The sequence below is a fragment of the Scyliorhinus torazame genome, chromosome 5 (assembly GCF_047496885.1).
Source record: "Scyliorhinus torazame isolate Kashiwa2021f chromosome 5, sScyTor2.1, whole genome shotgun sequence".
NCBI lineage: Eukaryota > Metazoa > Chordata > Chondrichthyes > Carcharhiniformes > Scyliorhinidae > Scyliorhinus > Scyliorhinus torazame.
This window is the reverse complement of record NC_092711.1, coordinates 131174440-131193521: the sequence shown is the minus strand read 5'-3', so window position 1 is coordinate 131193521 and position 19082 is coordinate 131174440. Positions and strand designations below refer to the sequence as shown.

The window sequence follows — 19082 nt, the reverse complement described above, 5'->3', positions numbered from 1 at the left end:
ATCTTTGGGTTGTGGGCGTGAAACCCACGCAGACACGGGGAGAATGTGCAAACTCCACATGGACAGTGACCCAGGGCCGGGATTCGAACCTGGGTCCTCAGGGCCGCAGACCCAGTGCTAACCACCGCGCCACATGCCGCCGACTGGTTACATTTGTAAACTCCATTTTAAAAATAAATTTAGAGTGCCCAATTCATTTTTTCTAATTAAGGGGCAATTTAGCGTGGCCAATCCACCTAACCAGCACATCTTTGGGTTGTGGGGGTGAAACCCACGCAGACACGGGGAGAATGTGCAAACTCCACACGGACAGTGACCCAGAGCCGGGATCGAACCTGGGACCTCGGGCGCCATCAGGCAACAGTGCTATCCACTGCGCCACCGTGCTGCCCATAAACTCCATTTATAACATATTAGAAGTGGAGTATTTGCAAACTGGAAATTGAACTGGTGGCACAGTGATTAGCACTGCTGTCTCACAGTGCCAGGAACCCAGCTTGATTCCGACCTCGCGTGACTGCGTTGAGTTTGCACATTCTCCCCGTGTCTGCGTAGGCTGCCTCCAGATGCTTCTGTTTCCTCCCACAGTCCAAAGTTGTGCAGGTTAGGTGGACTGGCCTTGCTGAATTTCCCCTCTGACAAACGGTTAGGTGTCGTTCCAGGGATAGGGCACGGCATTGGGCCTGAGTGGGGTGGTGTTTCGGAAGGTTGGTACTGACTCGATGGGCCAAATGGCCTCCTCCTACATTGTAGAGATTTTGGGATCAGACAAAGTAATTTGGTGGAATGAAAGTAGAAACTATTTCACCAAACAGGAATTGACTTCTGAATTTCTATCCTGTACTGACAGTGATTAATTTTTAAAAACTGTTTTATCAGGTTATTAGAAGCAGAGGATTTGCAGGTGGGAAACTCAAACATCACATCAAGACCTGACACGTTATGAACTGGGGTGTGAATATCATTGGTCTTTGATTGTGTAAGGATTGCTTCAACCGATTGCAAAGCCTATAAAACATTGCAACATTTGCACCAGAGAGAATCTGCATACGTTTTCTGTGGACAAGGCTTAAACTGATCATCCAATCTGGAGAGACACAAGGCCACCAGCACCACGGAGAAACCGTGTAAATGTGTGGATTGTGGAAAGGGATTCAAATACCCATCCCTACTGGAAATGCATCGGCGCAGTCACACTGGGGAGAAGCCGTTCACTTGCTCCCTATGTGGGAAGGGATTCACTCAGTCAACCACTCTGCTGAGACACCAACGATTTCACACAGGGCAGAGACCGTTCATCTGTTCTGTGTGTGGGAAGGGATTCACTCAGTCATCTGAGCTGCTGGTACACCAGCGAGTTCACACTGGGGAGAAACCATTCACCTGCTCTGTTTGTGGGAAGGGATTCACTCAGTTATCCCAGTTGCTGACACACCAGCGAGTTCACACTGGGGAGAGACCATTCACCTGCTCGGTGTGTGAGAAAGGATTCACTAATTCATCAAATCTTCTGACACACCAGCGAGTTCATACTGGCGAGAGACCGTTCATTTGCTCCGTGTGTGAGAAAGGATTCACCACTTCATCCAACCTTTTGACCCACCAGCGAATTCACACCCAGGAGAGGCCATTCACTTGTTCAGTGTGTGCGAGGCGATTCAGTCAGCTAGCCCACCTGCTGACACACCAGCAAGTTCACAGGTGACCACAGGGGTTAGATTCTGCTGTTGTTCATCACATTCTGAACTGAACCTTGTTCATTCTGACAGCTCAGGTTTGACCCAAATTGGTCTTTGGTACAAAGGCTGACATTCAGTATCTGAAAGATTCCACTTATGAACATCTCCAATTAGAAAGAGCTGATTAATCCTTGCTGACAATTCTGACTGACTTGTACATTACACAGAGTGACACCTTCCTTATCCAGCAGAGAAACGGGGAATGGGAATTGGTGGAGAATCGAGAGTTCCCAAATGTTATCCCTCTGCAGGTGAGACTAAAGCAACGCGGTTTCAAGACTCCTCTCCCCAGCATACTCCTGGCAAACGTCCAAGCGGTCAAAAACAAACTGGATGAGCGTAACGCTAGATTTACCTCTCAGAGACATGGTTCACCCCTGCTTCAATGGACTGTGCAATACAACTTGAAGGCTTCTCAGTGGTTAGCACAGTTGCTTCACAACTCCGGGGTCCCAGGTTCGATTCCCGGCTTGGCCACTGTCTGTGCGGAGTCTGCACGTTCTCCCCGTGTCTGCGTGGGTTTCCTCCGGGTGCTCCGGTTTCCTCCCACCGTCCAAAGATGTGCAGGTTAGGTGGATTGGCCATCCTAAATTGCCCTTAGAGTCCAAAAAAGGTGAGGCGAGGTTATTGGGTTACGGGGTGGGCTTGGGTGGGGTGCTCTTTCCAAGAGCTGGTGCAGACTCGATGGGCTGAATGGCCTCCTTCTGCACTGTAAATTCAATGATTCAATACACCAGACGGACCGCGCAGCGTCATCAGGCAAAGCAAAAGGTGGAGGGGTTTGCCTCTTCATCAATTCCTCTGGTGGTTGGCTGTGGCGACCCTGGCGAATTACTGCTCCCCAGGACCCGAAATACCTGACTCTGAAGTGCCATCCATACTACCTTCCACGTGAGTTCACTTCAGCCATTGTCACAGCGGTCGACATCCCACCCCAGGCGGAAGTGAAGAATGCTGAACGAATTGTACACAGCTATAAATAACAATGAAACAGAACACCCGGGGGCCTTGTTCACTGTGGCCGGGGACTTCAACCAGGCCAATCTCGGTGTACTGCCAAAATTCCACCAACACATCCTGTCCCACCAGGGGCGACAACACTCTCGACCACTGCTACACAAAAGTACACCAATCCATCCCCAGTTGCACTTTGGAAAATCGGGGCATAAGACGGTGTTCCTTCTCCCGGCATACAAGCAGAAACTTAAGCGGGAGAATCTGGTTAAGAAGGTCGTGCAGTGCTGGTCCCAGGCAACAGAAGATCTATGTGTCTGCTTGGAGACAGTGGACTGGTCCACATTCAAGACGACCAAACTAAATGAGTGTGCCACCACCGTCACAGACTTCATCAGCAAATGTGTAGAAGACAGCGTGTCAAAGAAAGTAGTACATACATTTCCCCAACCGGAAACCATGGCTTAATCGGGAGATTGACTCCCTACTGAAGGCCAGGTCTGAGGCGTTCAAGTCAGGGGACCCTGACCTATACAAGAAATCCAGGTACGACCTCCGCAAAGGCATCAGGGATGCCAAGAGACAATATCAGACCAAGCTAGAGTCACGGACTCTCATCAGTTGTGGCAAAACTAAAGCAATATAACGGGCTACAAAGCGAAGCCGAGCAGAATCTCCGGCAGCACCGCACCCTTCCCCGATGAACTCAATGCATTCTATGCTCGGTTCGAGCAGGAAACCATCAAACCGCTGTCAACTGCCCCAGCAGCCCCGTACCCGTACCCACCGTCACAGCTTCCGAAGTCAGATCGGCCTTCTTGAAAGTGAACCCTCAGAAGGTGATGGGTCCTGACGGGGTCCCTGGTCGTGCAGTCAGATCCTGCGCAGATTAGCTGGCAGATGTGTTCGTGGACATCTTCAACCTCTCCCTACCCCGTTCTGAGTTCCTCACCTGCTTCAAGAAGACCACCATGATATTGGTGCCAAAGAAGAACCAAACAACTGCCTCAGCGACTATCGTCCGGTGACCTTGACATCGATCATAATGAAGTGCTTTGCGAGGTTGGTCATGAGCACATCAACTCCACACTCCCAGTACGCCTAGATCCACTGCAATTCACACACTGCCACAACCGGTCCACAGCAGAAGCCATCTCCCTGGCCCTGCCCTCATCTCTGGAACATCTCGACAACAAGCACTCCTACATCAGACTCTTATTTATTGACTACAGCTCCGCCTTCAACACCATAATCTCAGCTGAGCTCATATCAAAACTCCAAAACCTAGGACTTGGCTCCTCACTCTGCAACTGGATCCTCGACTTTCTAACCCATAGACTGCAATCGTTAAGAATAAACAACAACACCTCCTCCACGATAGTCCTCATTACCAGGGCCCCACAAAGCTGCGTACTAAACTCCCTATACACACACAACTGTGTGGCAAAATTTGGCTCCAACTCCATCTACAAGTTTGCTGATAGTGGGCCAGATCTCGAATAACGATGAGTCAGAATACAGGAGGGAGATAGAGAATATAATGGAGTGGTGTAACGGCAACAATCTCTCCCTCAATGTCAGCAAAACTAAAGAGCTGGTCATTGACTTCAGGAAGCAAAGTGTCGTACACAACCCTGTCTGCATCAACGGGGCCATAAGACCATAAGGCATTGGAACAGAATTAGGCCACTCAGCCCATCGAGTCTGCTCCACCATTCAATCATGGCTGATATTTTCTCATCCCCATTCTCCTGCCTTCTCCCCATAACCCCTGATCCCCTTATTAATCAAGAACCTATCTATCTCTATCTTAAAGACACTCAGTGATTTGACCTCCACAGCCTTCTGCAGCAAAGAGTTCCATAGATTCACCACCCTCTGGCTGAAGAAATTCCTCCTCATCTCTGTTTTAAAGGATCATCCCTTTAGTCTGAGGCTATGTCCTCTGGTTCTAGTTTTTCCTACAAGTGGAAACATCCTCTCCACGTCCATTCTATCCAGGCCTCGCAGCATCCTGTAAGTTTCAATAAGATCCCCCCTCATCCTTGTAAACTCCAACAAATTCAGACCCAGAGTCCTCAACCGTTCCTCATACGGCAGGTTCTTCATTCCAGGGATCATTCTTGTGAACCTGCTCTGGACCCTTTCCAAGGCCAGCACATCCCTCGGTGCGGGTGAGGTAGCAGTGCTAACCACTGTGCCACCATGCTGCCCTTCCCACAACTAAAGATGTTCAGGTTAAGTAGATTGGCCACACTAAATTGCCCTTTAATTGGAAAAAAAAATAATTGGGTAATCTAAATTTATAGAAAAACAACAACAAAAACTCCACTAGTTACATCTTCAAAGAATTCCAATAGAGTTGTCGATCATGAATTCCCTTTCGTAAATCCATGCTGACTTTGTCTGATAATACCACTTTTCCAAATGCTGTACTATGAAATCCTTGATAATGGACTCCAGCAACTTCCCTGCTATTGACGTTGAGCTCAGTGGTCTATAGTTCCCTGTTTTCTCTCTACCTCCCTTTTTGAATAGCAGGGTTATATTAGCTACACTCCAATCTGCAGGAACCATTCCAAAGTCCCAAGAAATTTAGAAAATTTACTGCCAACGAATCTACTATTTCTAGGGCCACTTCCTTAAGTACTCTGGGATGAAGATTATCAGACCCTGGAGATTTGTCCACCCTCAATTCCATTAATTTCCCCAAAACCATTTCTTTACTAACACTAATTTCCTTCAGCTCCTCACTAAAACAAATGATTTCTTTCACAATAGTTGGGGCAAGTAGGGCGGGGGGGGGGGGGGGGGAGCAGTGTGTGTGTGGTGAGGGCAGTGGGTGGGGGTTGGGGAGGCAGGCAGTGGGTGGGTGGAAGGTCGGTGGGTGGGGGGAGGCAATGTGTGTGGGTGGGGCAGTGGGTATGTTGTGGGGGCAGTGGATGGGGTTGGGGGAGGTAGGCATTGGGTGGGGGCAGGCAGTGAGTGTGTGGAGAGGCAGTGGGTGGGGGGAAAGGCGGCATAGTGGTATTGTTACTGGACTAGTAATCCAGAGACCCAGTGTAATGTTCTGGGGAACTAGGTTCAAAGCCCACCACCGCAGATGGTGAAATTTGAATTCAATAAACAACATTTCTGGAATTAAAAGTCTAATGATGACCATGTTGTCAATTGTCAAAAAAAAAACATCTGGTTCACTGATGTCCTTTAGGGAAGGAAATCTGCCATCCTTACCTGGCCTGGCCTACATCTAACTCCAGATCCACAGCAATGTGCTTGACTCTTAACTGCTCCCTCAAGGGCACTTAGGGGCTGGTTTAGCACACTGGGCTAAATCGCTGGCTTTTAAGGCAGACCAAGGCAGGCCAGCAGCACGGTTCAATTCCCGTACCAGCCTCCCCGAACAGGCGCCGGAATGTGGCGACTAGGGGCTTTTCACAGTAACTTCATTTGAAGCCGACGTGTGACAATAAGCGATTTTCATTTTCATTTCATTTCAATAAATGCTGGGCCAGCCAGCGGCACCCAAGTCCATGAACGAATAATTTTTTTTAAAAAATAGGTGTTGGGGGGTGGGGCGCGATCGGTGGAGGGGTGTGAGGGAGGCGGTGGGAGTGTCGGGCGAGGCATGAGGTGGAGGAGGCAGTGGGCGGATGTGGAAACTTCACAATCACTTTCTTAAGGCTGTAAACCCCAAATTCACCTTTGCACCGGTTCGATTGGCAACTCCGGGCATTTCCCCCAATGACAGCTCCAGGTTAATGGCCATCATCATCTTCACTGAGACACCAATGGGTTCACAAGTAACTGCAGTGTTTGGATTCTGCTGTAATTGCTGTGGTTAATCACATTCAGGACCGAACCATCTTTGTTCTGACAGCTGGAGTTTGTTTCTGTGGATGTTAATGATCCCTCTAACTGGGCTGGAGTTTCACGTTCTGGATAAGTGTGAAATAAGTCAGCTCCGTGTCAAACACATTGTGTCGAGTGTTTTTTTTCTCCATGATCATTGAAATCCTGATCTCGACTATTCCATTTCTGGCTCTTTTCTCTGTTCAATAAAGATTTGCATTTTGTAATTCTGTAGAACGTTTCATGAAATTAGGATGTTCCAAAATATTTTACGGCCAATGAAATTCCTTTGCAGTGCAGTCAATGGTGTGAGGGTGGACCAGGACAGGTGTTAGATTTGGAGGTAGGTGAGCACTTTGGTGATAGTGACCACAATTCGATTACGTTTACTTTAGTGATGGAAAGGGATAGGTATATACCGCAGGACAAGAGTTATATCTGGGGGAAAGGCAATTATGATGCGATGAGGCAAGACTTGGGATACATCGGATGGAGAGGAAAACTGCAGGGGATGGGCACAATGGAAATGTGGAGCCTGTTCAAGGAACAGCTACTGCGTGTCCTTGATAAGTATGTACCTGTCAGGCAGGGAGGAAGTGGTCGAGTGAGGGAACCGTGGTTTACTAAAGCAGTCGAAACACTTGTCAAGAGGAAGAAGGAGACTTATGTAAAGATGAGACATGAAGGTTCAGTTAGGGCGCTTGCGAGTTACAAGTTAGCTAGGAAGGACCTAAAGAGAGAGCTAAGAAGAGCCAGGAGGGGACATGAGAAGTCTTTGGCAGGTAGGATCAAGGATAACCCTAAAGCTTTCTATAGATCTGTCAGGAATAAAAGAATGACTAGGGTAAGAGTAGGGCCAGTCAAGGACAGTAGTGGGAAGTTGTGCTTGGAGTCCGAGGAGATAGGAGAGGTGCTAAATGAATATTTTTCGTCAGTATTCACACAGGAAAAAGACAATGTTGTCGAGGAGAATACTGAGATTCAGGCTACTAGACTAGAAGGGCTTGAGGTTCATAAGGAGGAGGTGTTAGCAATTCTGGAAAGTGTGAAAATAGATAAGTCACCTGGGCCGGATGGGATTTATCCTAGGATTCTCTGGGAAGCTAGGGAGGAGATTGCTGAGCCTTTGGCCTTGATCTTTAAGTCATCTTTGTCTACAGGAATAGTGCCAGAAGACTGGAGGATAGCAAATGTTGTCTCCTTGTTCAAGAAGGGGAGTAGAGATAACCCCGTAACTATAGACCAGTGAGCCTTACTTCTGTTGTGGGCAAAATCTTGGAAAGGTTTATAAGAGATAGGATGTATAATCATCTGGAAAGGAATAATTTGATTAGAGATAGTCAACACGGTTTTGTGAAGGGTAGGTCGTGCCTCACAAACCTTATAGAGGTCTTTGAGAAGGTGACCAAACAGGTGGATGAGGGTAAAGCAGTTGATGTGGTGTATATGGATTTCAGTAAAGTGTTTGATAAGGTTCCCCATGGTAGGCAACTGCAGAAAATACGGAGGCATGGGATTCAGGGTGATTTAGCAGTTTGGATCAGAAATTGGCTAGCTGGAAGAAGACAAAGGGTGGTGGTTGATGGGAAATGTTCAGACTGGAGTCCAGTTACTAGTGGTGTACCACAAGGATCTGTTTTGGGGCCACTGCTGTTTGTCATTTTTATAAATGACCTGGAGGAGGGCATAGAAGGATGGGTGAGTAAATTTGCAGATGACACTAAAGTCGGTGGAGTTGTGGACAGTGCGGAAGGATGTTACAAGTTATAGAGGGACATAGATAAGCTGCAGCGCTGGGCTGAGAGGTGGCAAATGGCGTTTAATGCAGAAAAGTGTGAGGTGATTCATTTTGGAAGGAATAACAGGAAGACAGAGTACTGGGCTAATGGTAAGATTCTTGGCAGTGTGGATGAGCAGAGATCTCGGTGTCCATGTACATAGATCCCTGAAATTTGCCACCCAGGTTGAGAGGGTTGTTAAGAAGGTGTACGGTGTGTTAGCTTTTATTGGTAGAGGGATTGAGTTTAGGAGCCATGAGGTCATGTTGCAGCTATACAACACTCTGGTGCGGCCGCATTTGGAGTATTGCGTGCAATTCTGGTCGCCGCATTATAGGAAGGATGTGGAAGCATTGGAAAGGGTGCAGAGGAGATTTGCCAGAATGTTGCCTGGTATGGAGGAAAAATCTTATGAAGGCTGAGGGACTTGAGGCTGTTTTCGTTAGAGAGAAGAAGGTTAAGAGGTGACTTAATTGAGGCATACAAGATGATCAGAGGATTGGATAGGGTGGACAATGAGAGCCTTTTTCCTCGGATGGTGATGTCTAGCACGAGGGGACATAGCTTTAAATTGAGGGGAGCTAGATATAAGTCAGAGGTAGGTTCTTTACTCAGAGAGTAGTAAGGGTGTGGAATGCCCTGCCTGCAACAGTAGTGGACTCGCCAACACTAAGGACATTCAAATGGTCATTGGATAGACATATGGACAATAAGGGAATAGTGTAGATGGGCTTTAGAGTGGTTTCACAGGTTGGCGCAACATCGAGGGCCGAAGATCCTGTACTGCGCTGTAATGTTCTATGAGGTAGGAAGCAAGGCATCTGATTTATCCTCCGTGTGAGACAGAGTTAATGTTCCCTGGTACGTAAGTTGAAATTGGGGTTTTAATTGTTCAATACATTGCACTTATTGTTTAATGGGCTGCACCGATATATAAAGGGGATACAGGTGGCACTGATGTGTTGTCAAGGTAATTACGGAACACAATAAACTTGGAGTCGAAGAAGTCAGAGTTGCTTCCTAGTTCTTATTAGCGAGTTATCAGCGGAGCTTAACACACAGCAAGATCCCATGTACAACAATGTGATAATATCCAGAAAATCTGTTTTGAGTGAAGTTGATTGATGGACAAATATTGACCAAGATTCAGAGGAGAAACCCCTGATCTTTGAAATAGCATCAATAGATCTCTTCCACCTGTTTGTTCAGTCTGATCTGAAAGACAGGACCTCTGGCAGTGCAGTGCTCCCTCAGTACTGCCATTGATTATCAGCCCAGAATTTCTGTTCAAGTCTCTGGATGTGGATTTGAATAGACAATCTCCTGACTCAGACATCAGAAAGCAACCACCGAGCCATGAGTAACAGTTCACCATGACTTTGGATTGCTTCAGTTCTCAGACTTTTGATTACTCTCATGTACAGGTCCCAGCTCCCCACCCCTTCCAGAATGTCTCTCTTAGCCTTGGTGTCCCAAGGGGGTATCGGTAACACTGCTGTGTACCTGCCCTTGGAATGTTTAATGGGGCAGTGTGGACACAGATCGCGAGGGACAGCGAGCGTCCTGAACATTGTTGTACAGTCTGCTTGATATTTCAGACCTGGTTCTGAGTCTTTTGGTAATGATTTAAATTGGGTGTCCTCTAGTTCCTGACTGACTGGGGAAATAGTTTGTCATCATTTACCCTGATGAACTTTTGACACCCGCCTCACCAGATCTCCAATCAGTCTTGATGCCTCACAGTACCAGGGACCCGGATTCAATTCCGACCTTGGGTGACTGTGTGGAGATTCATGTTCTTCCCGTGTCTCATCCGGAAACCGGAGCACCCGGAGGAAACCCACGCAGACACGGGGAGAACGTGCAGACTCCGCAGACAGTGACCCAGCGGGGAATCAAACCTGGGACCCTGGAGCTGTGAAGCAATTGTGCTAACCACCATGCTACCGTGCTGCCCTAACATTTTGATCTGGATGCCTTTTTGTTAAAGCTGATAACTAATTAGCTAGCACAGTGGTTAGCACCGTTGCTTCACAGCGCCAAGGTCCCAGGTTCGATTCCTGGCTTCGGTCACTGTCTGTGCGGAGCCTGTACGTTCTCCCCGAGTCTGCGTGGGTTTCCTCTGGGTGCTCCGGTTTTCTATCACAAGTCCCGAAAGACGTGCTTGTTAGGTAATTTGGACATTCTGAATTCTCCCTCAGTGTACCTGAACAGGAGCCGGGATGTGGCAACTGGGGGCTTTTCACAGTAACTTCACTGCAGTGTTAATGTAAGCCTGCTTGTGACACTAAAGATTATTATTATTAAACACCCACTGTTGGCATCGCTGTGCATCACCAACCAGCCATCCAGCCAACTGAGCTAACAGACCTCTGATAATTTAAAGAAGGTAGTTGACTGACTGTGGAAAGCCAGGTGAGACTGCTGAGAGAATTGTTAACAATGATTGAAGACACACCTCGAGGAGGATAAGATAAACTTCTAAAGATTTAATATTACAAGGTGGAGAGATAAGATAAACTTCTAAAAATTTAATATTACAAGGTGGAGAGATAAGATAAACTTCTAAAAATTTAATATTACAAGGTGGAGAGATAAGATAAACTTCTAAAGATTTATTACAATGTGGAGAGATGTGGGGAAGATTCGTTGGTGACATGAAAATAAAACCTGGACTGGCGTTGCCCCTATAAACGCCAGTGAAGTGGTTATGATCATTTTCTTGTCCCCTCTGCTCTGACAGGTCATGTTCCTACACCTCATTGCAAGGCATATTTGCGCATGTGCACTGCAACCTGCCCGCGCTGGCACAGTGTACCCTTGGTGACATCACGAAAACTGACCCCCGGTCAGCGTGTTTGCTGACGCGCAGATCCTGAGCTCAGCGCCCGCCGCTGTGATGACGCCACGACGCCCACTTCCGGTCTGTGTTTCGTGGCGCCAGTCTGGAAATCTCTCCCATGTTTTGCACCTCCTTCCAGCAGAATTATCTTCAAAAACGGTCAGTGTTTCTGAGGTGCGTGTTTTTGACCATTCTCCAATTTGGGGTGTATAGTGCTGTGCTCTGTGAGAGGTTCCATGTCTCTGGGGCTGGTCTGACTCCTTTGCTGTGGGTCTGAATCCATGTCCATCCATTGCTGTTCCACCTCTGCCCTCCCTGATCACCTCTCTGCCATTGTCTAACTCCCTCTGTCTCTAACAATGCGTGCAATTCCATATATTTCACTCTTACTTTCATTGACGTTGTGGAAATGAGGTTTCCATCCACTGCTGTACCCCCCCCCCCTCTTCCCCCACCATGTGCTCATGGTGAAATTTGAATTCAATCAAATAATCTGCAATTAAAAGTATAAGGATGACCATGAAACTGTTGTTGATTATCATAAAGACCCACCTGGTTCACTAATGTCCTTCAGGAATGAAATCTGCCATCCTTACCTGGTCTGACCGACATGTGATCCCAGACCCACAACAATGTGGTTGACTCCTTTTTAAAAAATTTAGAATACCCAATTCGTTTTTTCCAAATTAAGGAGTAATTTAATGTGGACAATCCACCTTTATCTTTGGGTTGTGGGGGCGGAACCCACGCAAACACGGGGAGAATGTGCAAACTCCACACGGTCAGTGACCCAGAGCCGGGATCGAACCTGGGACCTCGGCGCCATGAGACAGCAGTGCTAACCACTGTGCCAATGTGGTTGACTCTTAACTGTCCTCTGAAATGAGCTAGCAAGCCACTCAGTTCAAGGGCAATTATTGAATGCAATAAATGCTGGCACTTCCACATCATGTAAATGAATTTTTAAGAAGCGTTATCTTCCCACAGCATCTTTCATCATCAGACCGTGTCTTTTCCTGCACTAGAGTCCATTTCTCGTCCACCTCTGAGCTTAATTTTCCCCAAAATTTATTCTGCGCATCCTGAGTTGTTAATTCTCCATTGAGAGCTCCTGGCCCACTCAGTATTTCTAGCATTTGACACTGAGCCACATAAGGAAATATTAGGGAAGATATCTAAAAGTTTGGTCAATGAGATAAGTTTTAAAGAGCATGGTGAGAAGAGAGATGTAGAGAGTGATAGAGAAGGACAGAATTAGAGGAGCCTAGATAAGTCAGCATTGTGAAGCTCGTGGAGATTATAGAGCTCATCAGAGCCAAGGCTAGGAAGAGAATTGAAAGATTAGTTAAAATTAAGGTGGTGCCTAATCTGGAACCTGTGAGGGTAGGATGAGGGTTTCAGTGGCAGATGAGGTGAGGCAAAGGTGAGGTTTGGTGATAATTTGGTTGAAATATGTGGTCGACATGATGATGTGAAAATGTGGTTGGAAACTCATCTTGGGGTCCAATATGATGCTATGGTTCTGACTCTCTCAGTTGTCAGGGAGAGTCAGCGGCTAGGGAATGAAGTTTGCTGAGTGGACATCAGTTAAGGGGCTGGATTCTCCGTAGCCCGACATCAAAATCGTAATCGGGGGGGGGGGGGGGGGGCGAATGGATTCCGACGCTGGAATGTGGACCGGCGCAGTTTGATGCTGGAATCGAGACCGGCATCGGTTTGAAGCTGGTCCGCCATGCTCCGTCCCCTTTAAACCACGTCATCATGACATGCGGCATTTTAATGCCGTTTGCGCGTCATCGGCTGGCCCACTGCGATGCTCCTCCCCCGATGGTCACGTGTGGTCCCAGCAGTAGGAAACCAGGTGTGCCGGCTGCGGACAAGTGTCCAAGGCCACCACACTCGTCCGGGATCTGTGCTGCTGGCCGGGAGTCTTCTGCTATGTGGGGTCGCAGTTTGTGGGTAAGGGTTCGAGCACGGCCGGCGCCATGTTTTACGGCACCACTGGTGCAGGTCGCCACCCCTGCGCATGCACGGCCCGGGAGCTGGCCATTCTCGGCCCGATCAACAGGAGTTTCACGCAGTGCCGGTGCTAGCCGCTCACCGGAACCGGTTCGTGCTGATTATCCTGCCGTGAACCTCCCGCGGATATCGCTGGAGGAGGTTTCTACCCAACCAGGATTAGTGTCAGAGAAATTAAACACCTTTTGATGTGGAGGGGGACTTGGAGGTGATGGTGTTCACCCACGCCTGCTGCCCTGGTCATTATTAGCCACGTAGGTTGAGGGTGTTGAAGGTTTTCTCAAAGTTGAGTTGGGGCGGGATGTGGCGCAGTGGTTAGCTCTGGGACTACGGCGCTGAGGACCCGGGTTCAAATCCCGGCCCTGGGTCACTGTCCGTGTGGAGTTTGCACATTCTCCCTGTGTCTGCGTGGGTTTCACCCCCACAACCCAAAGATGTGCAGGGTAGGTGGATTGGCCACGCTAAATTGCCCCTTAATTGGAAAAAAATAATACATTTATAAAAAAAGAAGGAAAAAGTTCCTGTTGTGTTGTCGCTATATAAAATCCTTCTACTTAAATCTGCCTCTCTCACCTCTTTCTTTTCCTCTCTTATTCAATAGATGTGGCAGTTTTCCTCCCCGGATTGGATATTAGTGAACCGGTTTTGGATTGTAGATCATAACTTTTGGTCAATATATCTTGTGTGTCACCGCACTATACATCACTCGACAGAACTTTAAAACTGAGCTTCATGGGTGAAGTAAATTCCAGCTTTATTCAGTCAGTTTGCAGATGTCTCTTATCAAGTCAGTTTGCTTGCAAATAGTTTTTAAAAGTTCGTTTTGTCCTAGCAAACACAGATGACGGAGTTAAATTCAATACAAATTACAGTTCTTGATGATTTCTTCAAGTTAAAATACACGATACAGAGAAGTTGAAAATAGACAAAATGGCATCTTCAGAGCAAAGCGCAGGAAATAGTTAAAGACAGGAAATGAAGATCATTCCGGAATAATTTGCTCTTAATCGGCACCTATTTTGTTTTAATTTTTTTTAAAAATAATTTTTATTAAGGTTTTCATAAAAAATCAATAACAAAATGAAAAAGGAACCCAACAGGGTTAAGTACAAAACACAGTCTAGAAAAGCAACCCTCCCTACCCCCCTCCCCCTGTACATAAATAATAAATTAACATTAACACCCCGACTTAACACAGCAGGTGTATACACCCCCCTGAACCCTCCAGTGTAAATAACAGAAATAAAGTAACCCCCCCCCCCCACCCCGAGTTGCTGCTGCCATTGACCAATGTCTACCGTTCTGCCAGGAAGTCTAAGAACGATTGCCACCGCCTAAAGAACCCTTGTACCGACCCTCTCAAGGCGAATTTCACCCTCTCCAATTTAATGAACCCCGCCATATCGTTGATCCAGGATTCCACGCTTGGGGGCCTCGCATCCTTCCACTGAAGAAGAATCCTTCGCCGGGCTACCAGGGACGCAAAGGCCAGAATACCGGCCTCTTTCGCCTCCTGCACTCCCGGCTCCTCTGCCACCCCAAATATTGCGAGCCCCCAGCCCGGTTTGACCCTGGATCCTACCACCCTCCACACCGTCCTCGGTACGCCCTTCCAAAATTCCTCCAGCGGTGGGCACGCCCAGAACATGTGGGTGTGACTTGCTGGGCTCCCTGAGTACCTAACACACCTGTCCTCACCCCCAAAAAACCGGCTCATCCTTGTCCCGGTCATGTGTGCCCTGTGCAGCACCTTAAACTGTATGAGGCTGAGCCTCGCGCACGATGAGGAAGAGTTCACCCTCCCTAGAGCATCTGCCCACGTCCCCTCTTCGATCTCCTCTCCCAACTCCTCCTCCCACTTACCTTTCAACTCCACCACCGAGGCCTCCTCCTCCTCCTGCATCACCTGGTAAGTTTCCGAGATCTTCCCCACTCCCACCCACCCCCCCGAGAGCACCCTGTCCTGTACTGTGTGTGGAATTAGCCTCGGGAATTCCACCACCTGCCGTCTGGCAAACGCCCTTACCTGTAAGTACCTGAAGGTGTTTCCCGGGGGGGAGCCTGTACGTCTCCTCCAGCTCACCCAGGCTCGCGAACTTCCCGTCCACAAACAGGTCCCCCAACTTTCGTATCCCTGCCCTGTGCCACCCCGAAAACCCTCCACCTATTCTCCCTGGGGCGAACCGGTGGTTCCCTCGTAATGGGGTCCATGCTGAGGCACCAACTTCCCCCCTCTGCTGCCTCCACTGCCCCCAGATTTTGAGGGCAGCCGCCACCACCGGACTCGTGGTATACCTCTTTGGAGGGAGCGGCGCCGTTGCCAGCGCCCCCAGACTCGTACCCACACAAGACGCCGTCTCCAGCCTCTTCCATGCAGCCCCCTCCCCCTCCATCACCCACTTGTGCACCATCGTCGCATTGGCGGCCCAGTAGTACCCACAGAGGTTGGGCAGCGCCAGCCCCCCCCCCCAGCCCCCCCTATCTATTCCGCTCCAGGAACACCCTTCTCACCCTCGGAGTCCCTCGCTCCCACACAAACCCCATTATACTCCTGTTAACCCGCCTAAAAACAGCCTTCGGGATAAACACGGGGAGGCATTGGAACAGGAACAAAAACCTTGGGAGCACCGCCATTTTGATTGACTGCACCCTACCCGCCATGGACAGCGGCAACGCGTCCCACCTCTTGAATTCCTCCTCCATTTGATCCACCAGCCTTGTAAAATTAATCCTATGCAGGGCCCCCCAGCTCCTGGCCACCTGGACCCCCAAATACCTGAAGCTCCTCCGCCCTTTTTAGTGGGAGCTCACCAATCCCCCCCTCCTGGTCCCCTGGGTAAACCACGAACAGCTCGCTCTTCCCTAAGAATCCTCATTACCTCCGGCATTCCCCCCACCGGGTCTGCCACATATAGCAGCAGGTCGTCCGCATAAAGTGACACCCTATGCTCCCCACCCCACACCAACCCCCTCCAGTTCCTTTACTCCCTCAGTGCCATAGCCAGGGGTTCAATCGCCAGTGCGAAGAGCAGGGGGGACAGGGGACACCCCTGCCTCGTCCCTCGGTGCAACCGAAAGTACTCGGACCTCCTCCTGTTTATGGCCACACTCGCCATCGGGACCTCGTACAACAGCCTAACCCACCTGACAAACCCCTCCCCAAACCTGAACCTCTTCAGCACCTCCCACAGGTACCCCCACTCTACCCTATCGAAGGCTTTCTCAGCGTCCATCGCCACCACTATCTCCGCCTCCCCCTCCCTCACAAACCCCGTCTGGTCTTCATGGATGATCTGCGGCACACAATCCTCAATCCTCGTGGCTAAGACCTTCGCCAGCACCTTGGCATCTACATTTAGCAACAAAATCGGCCTGTAAGACCCACACTGCAGGAGATCCTTGTCCCGCTTTAGGATCAAGGAGTTCAGTGCCCGGGACATCGTCGGGGGCAAAGCCCCCCCCCCTCCTTGCCTCATTGACTAGCAACGGGCCAAACAGATCCATATATTTTTTTATAGAATTTGACCAGGAAACCGTCCGGCCCCGGTGCCTTCCCCGTCTGCATGCTTCCTATCCCTTTGGTCAGCTCCTCCAGCCCAATCGGGGCCCCCAATCCTGCCACCCCCTCTTCCACCTTTGGAAACCTCAATTGGTCCAGGAAGCGGCCCATCCCTCCCTCCTCCTGTGGGGGCTCGGATCGGCATCTATTTTTAAGGTAATTGCTATTTGTAATGTTCTGTCCCCTTTCTGTCTGTGATTGGGTCATAATATTTATAGTTAATTTTATTCGATAGAAATGGCTGTCCATCAAAGTTTCAGTATGGGGTGACTGTAACATCTCATTACCATCACTCCTTATCAGTTCTCATGACTACTGAACTAGGAACTTTGCCCAGATGCATATAGTAACGAATGTGTCTGCCTGGAGTTTTAATCTGATCACTCTCATGCTATTCAGCAGTTTTCACTGCCTGTCTGTTTGAACTGTGTGATCTTAGTGAAGCCATTTTGAGCCTAAATCACTTAAAAAAGCCATTTTGATTTTGAAGCATTTCTTCCTTATAAACTTATTATATATTAAAACTAGATTTCTATCAGACGTGGTCACTTTTTTCCGAGTGTTGGTCCCATAAATCACTTGATTCATTCCGTTCAATTTTACAAACTGCCTTTGTGATCTTTTTCTTACCCGCCCTTTCTTTCTGTTTTCAATCTCACAGCATATTTGAAGAGAAGGATTAGCAGTTGGGACACACAAATCAAACATCACAGCAGAATCTGACAGTCGTCCAACTTATCATAACCTGAAGATCATTTAACTGTGAACATGGACGGGAAAAGCAGCGTTCAACCTGAAGATCATTTAACTGTGAACATGGACGGGAAAAGCAGCGTTCAACCTGAGGATCATTTAACTGTGAACATGGACGAGAAAAGCAGCGTTCAGAGTGAGGATCATTTAACTGTGAACATGGACGAGAAAAGCAGCGTTCAACCTGAGGATCATTTAACTGTGAACATGGACGGGAAAAGCAGCGTTCAACCTGAGGATCATTTAACTGTGAACATGGACGGGAAAAGCAGCGTTCAACCTGAGGATCATTTAACAGTGAACATGGACGGGAAAAGCAGCGTTCAACCTGAGGATCATTTAACTGTGAACATGGACGGGAAAAGCAGCGTTCAACCTGAGGATCATTTAACAGTGAACATGGACGGGAAAAGCAGCGTTCAACCTGAGGATCATTTAACAGTGAACATGGACGGGAAAAGCAGCGTTCAACCTGAGGATCATTTAACTGTGAACATGGACGAGAAAAGCAGCGTTCAGAGTGAGGATCATTTAACTGTGAACATGGACGGGAAAAGCACCGTTCAACCTGAGGATCATTTAACTTTGAACATGGACGGGAAAAGCACCGTTCAGAGTGAGGATCATTTAACTGTGAACATGGACGGGAAAAGCACCGTTCAACCTGAGGATCATTTAACTGTGAACATGGACGGGAAAAGCACCGTTCAACCTGAGGATCATTTAACTGTGAACATGGACGAGAAAAGCACCGTTCAGAGTGAGGAGAAACCGTTCGTGTGTTCTGTGTGTGGACAAAGTTTCTGCCGATCATCTGGTCTGTCGAAACACAAACGCAGTCACGCAGCTGAAAAGCAGCCGTGTAAATGTGAGGACTGTGGGAGGAGATTTAATTTCCCATCTGACCTGAAAACTCATAGGCGCTGTCACACCGGGGAAAAGCTGTTCAACTGCTCCGAGTGTGAGAAGAGATTCACTCGCCTTGAGCACCTGCAGCAACACCAACACATTCACACTAGGGAGAGGCCATTCACTTGCTCGGTGTGTGAGAAGGGATTTACTAGCTCATCGAACCTGCTGAGACACAAACGGGTTCATACCGACGAAAGACCTTTCAAATGCACAAAATGCGAGAGGTGCTTTAAAAGTTCCAATGAGCTGAAGGTCCATCAACCTGTTCACTCTGATGAGAGACTGTTCAAGTGTTCTCACTGTGAGGCTGCGTTCAAGCAATCCTATAATCTCGCAAAACACCAGCTCATTCACACTGGGGAGAAACCGTACACTTGCTCCCAGTGTGGGAAGAAATTCACTCAGGCATCCCATCTTCTGACACACAAACGTGTTCACACTGGGGAGAAACCATACACTTGCACTGTGTGTGAGAGGAAATTTGCCTATTCGTCCCATCTGTTGCGACATCAGCGAGGTCACAAATAACTACAGTGATTGGACTTTGCTGTTATTCACATCCAGGACTGAACCATGTTCATTTGGGTCTGCTTGTGCTGATGTAATTGAACTCCAGCCCAGGTGTAGGTGCTAATCTTCTGGGTAAAAGTCAAATAAATCAGTCTTGTGTTAAA

At 48.3% G+C, this 19082-nt stretch overlaps 2 protein-coding genes across 6 annotated transcripts in view; both read left to right on the top strand.

The window, feature by feature from the left end:
• The window catches only part of LOC140417913 (uncharacterized), a 23344-nt gene extending 17862 nt beyond the window's left edge, over positions 1-5482 (top strand). The window contains exon 3 of the mRNA XM_072501346.1: positions 1082-5482. Within this exon, the coding sequence (XP_072357447.1) occupies positions 1082-1705 (624 nt within the window). The 3' untranslated portion in view covers positions 1706-5482. The remainder of the gene's footprint in view (positions 1-1081) is intronic.
• The window catches only part of LOC140419774 (uncharacterized), a 20268-nt gene extending 1186 nt beyond the window's left edge, over positions 1-19082 (top strand). Inside the window, exons 1-3 of one of the 5 annotated variants that reach the window (XM_072503763.1) lie at positions 6326-6888; positions 13786-13925; positions 17405-19082. In XM_072503763.1, the coding sequence (XP_072359864.1) occupies positions 17512-18936 (1425 nt within the window). In that variant the 5' untranslated portion in view covers positions 6326-6888; positions 13786-13925; positions 17405-17511 and the 3' untranslated portion in view covers positions 18937-19082. Of the gene's footprint in view, positions 1-6325; positions 6889-11206; positions 11340-13785; positions 13926-17404 lie in introns of those variants that run through there. The other 4 variants (XM_072503764.1, XM_072503766.1, XM_072503762.1 and 1 more) reach the window with 4 other exon arrangements.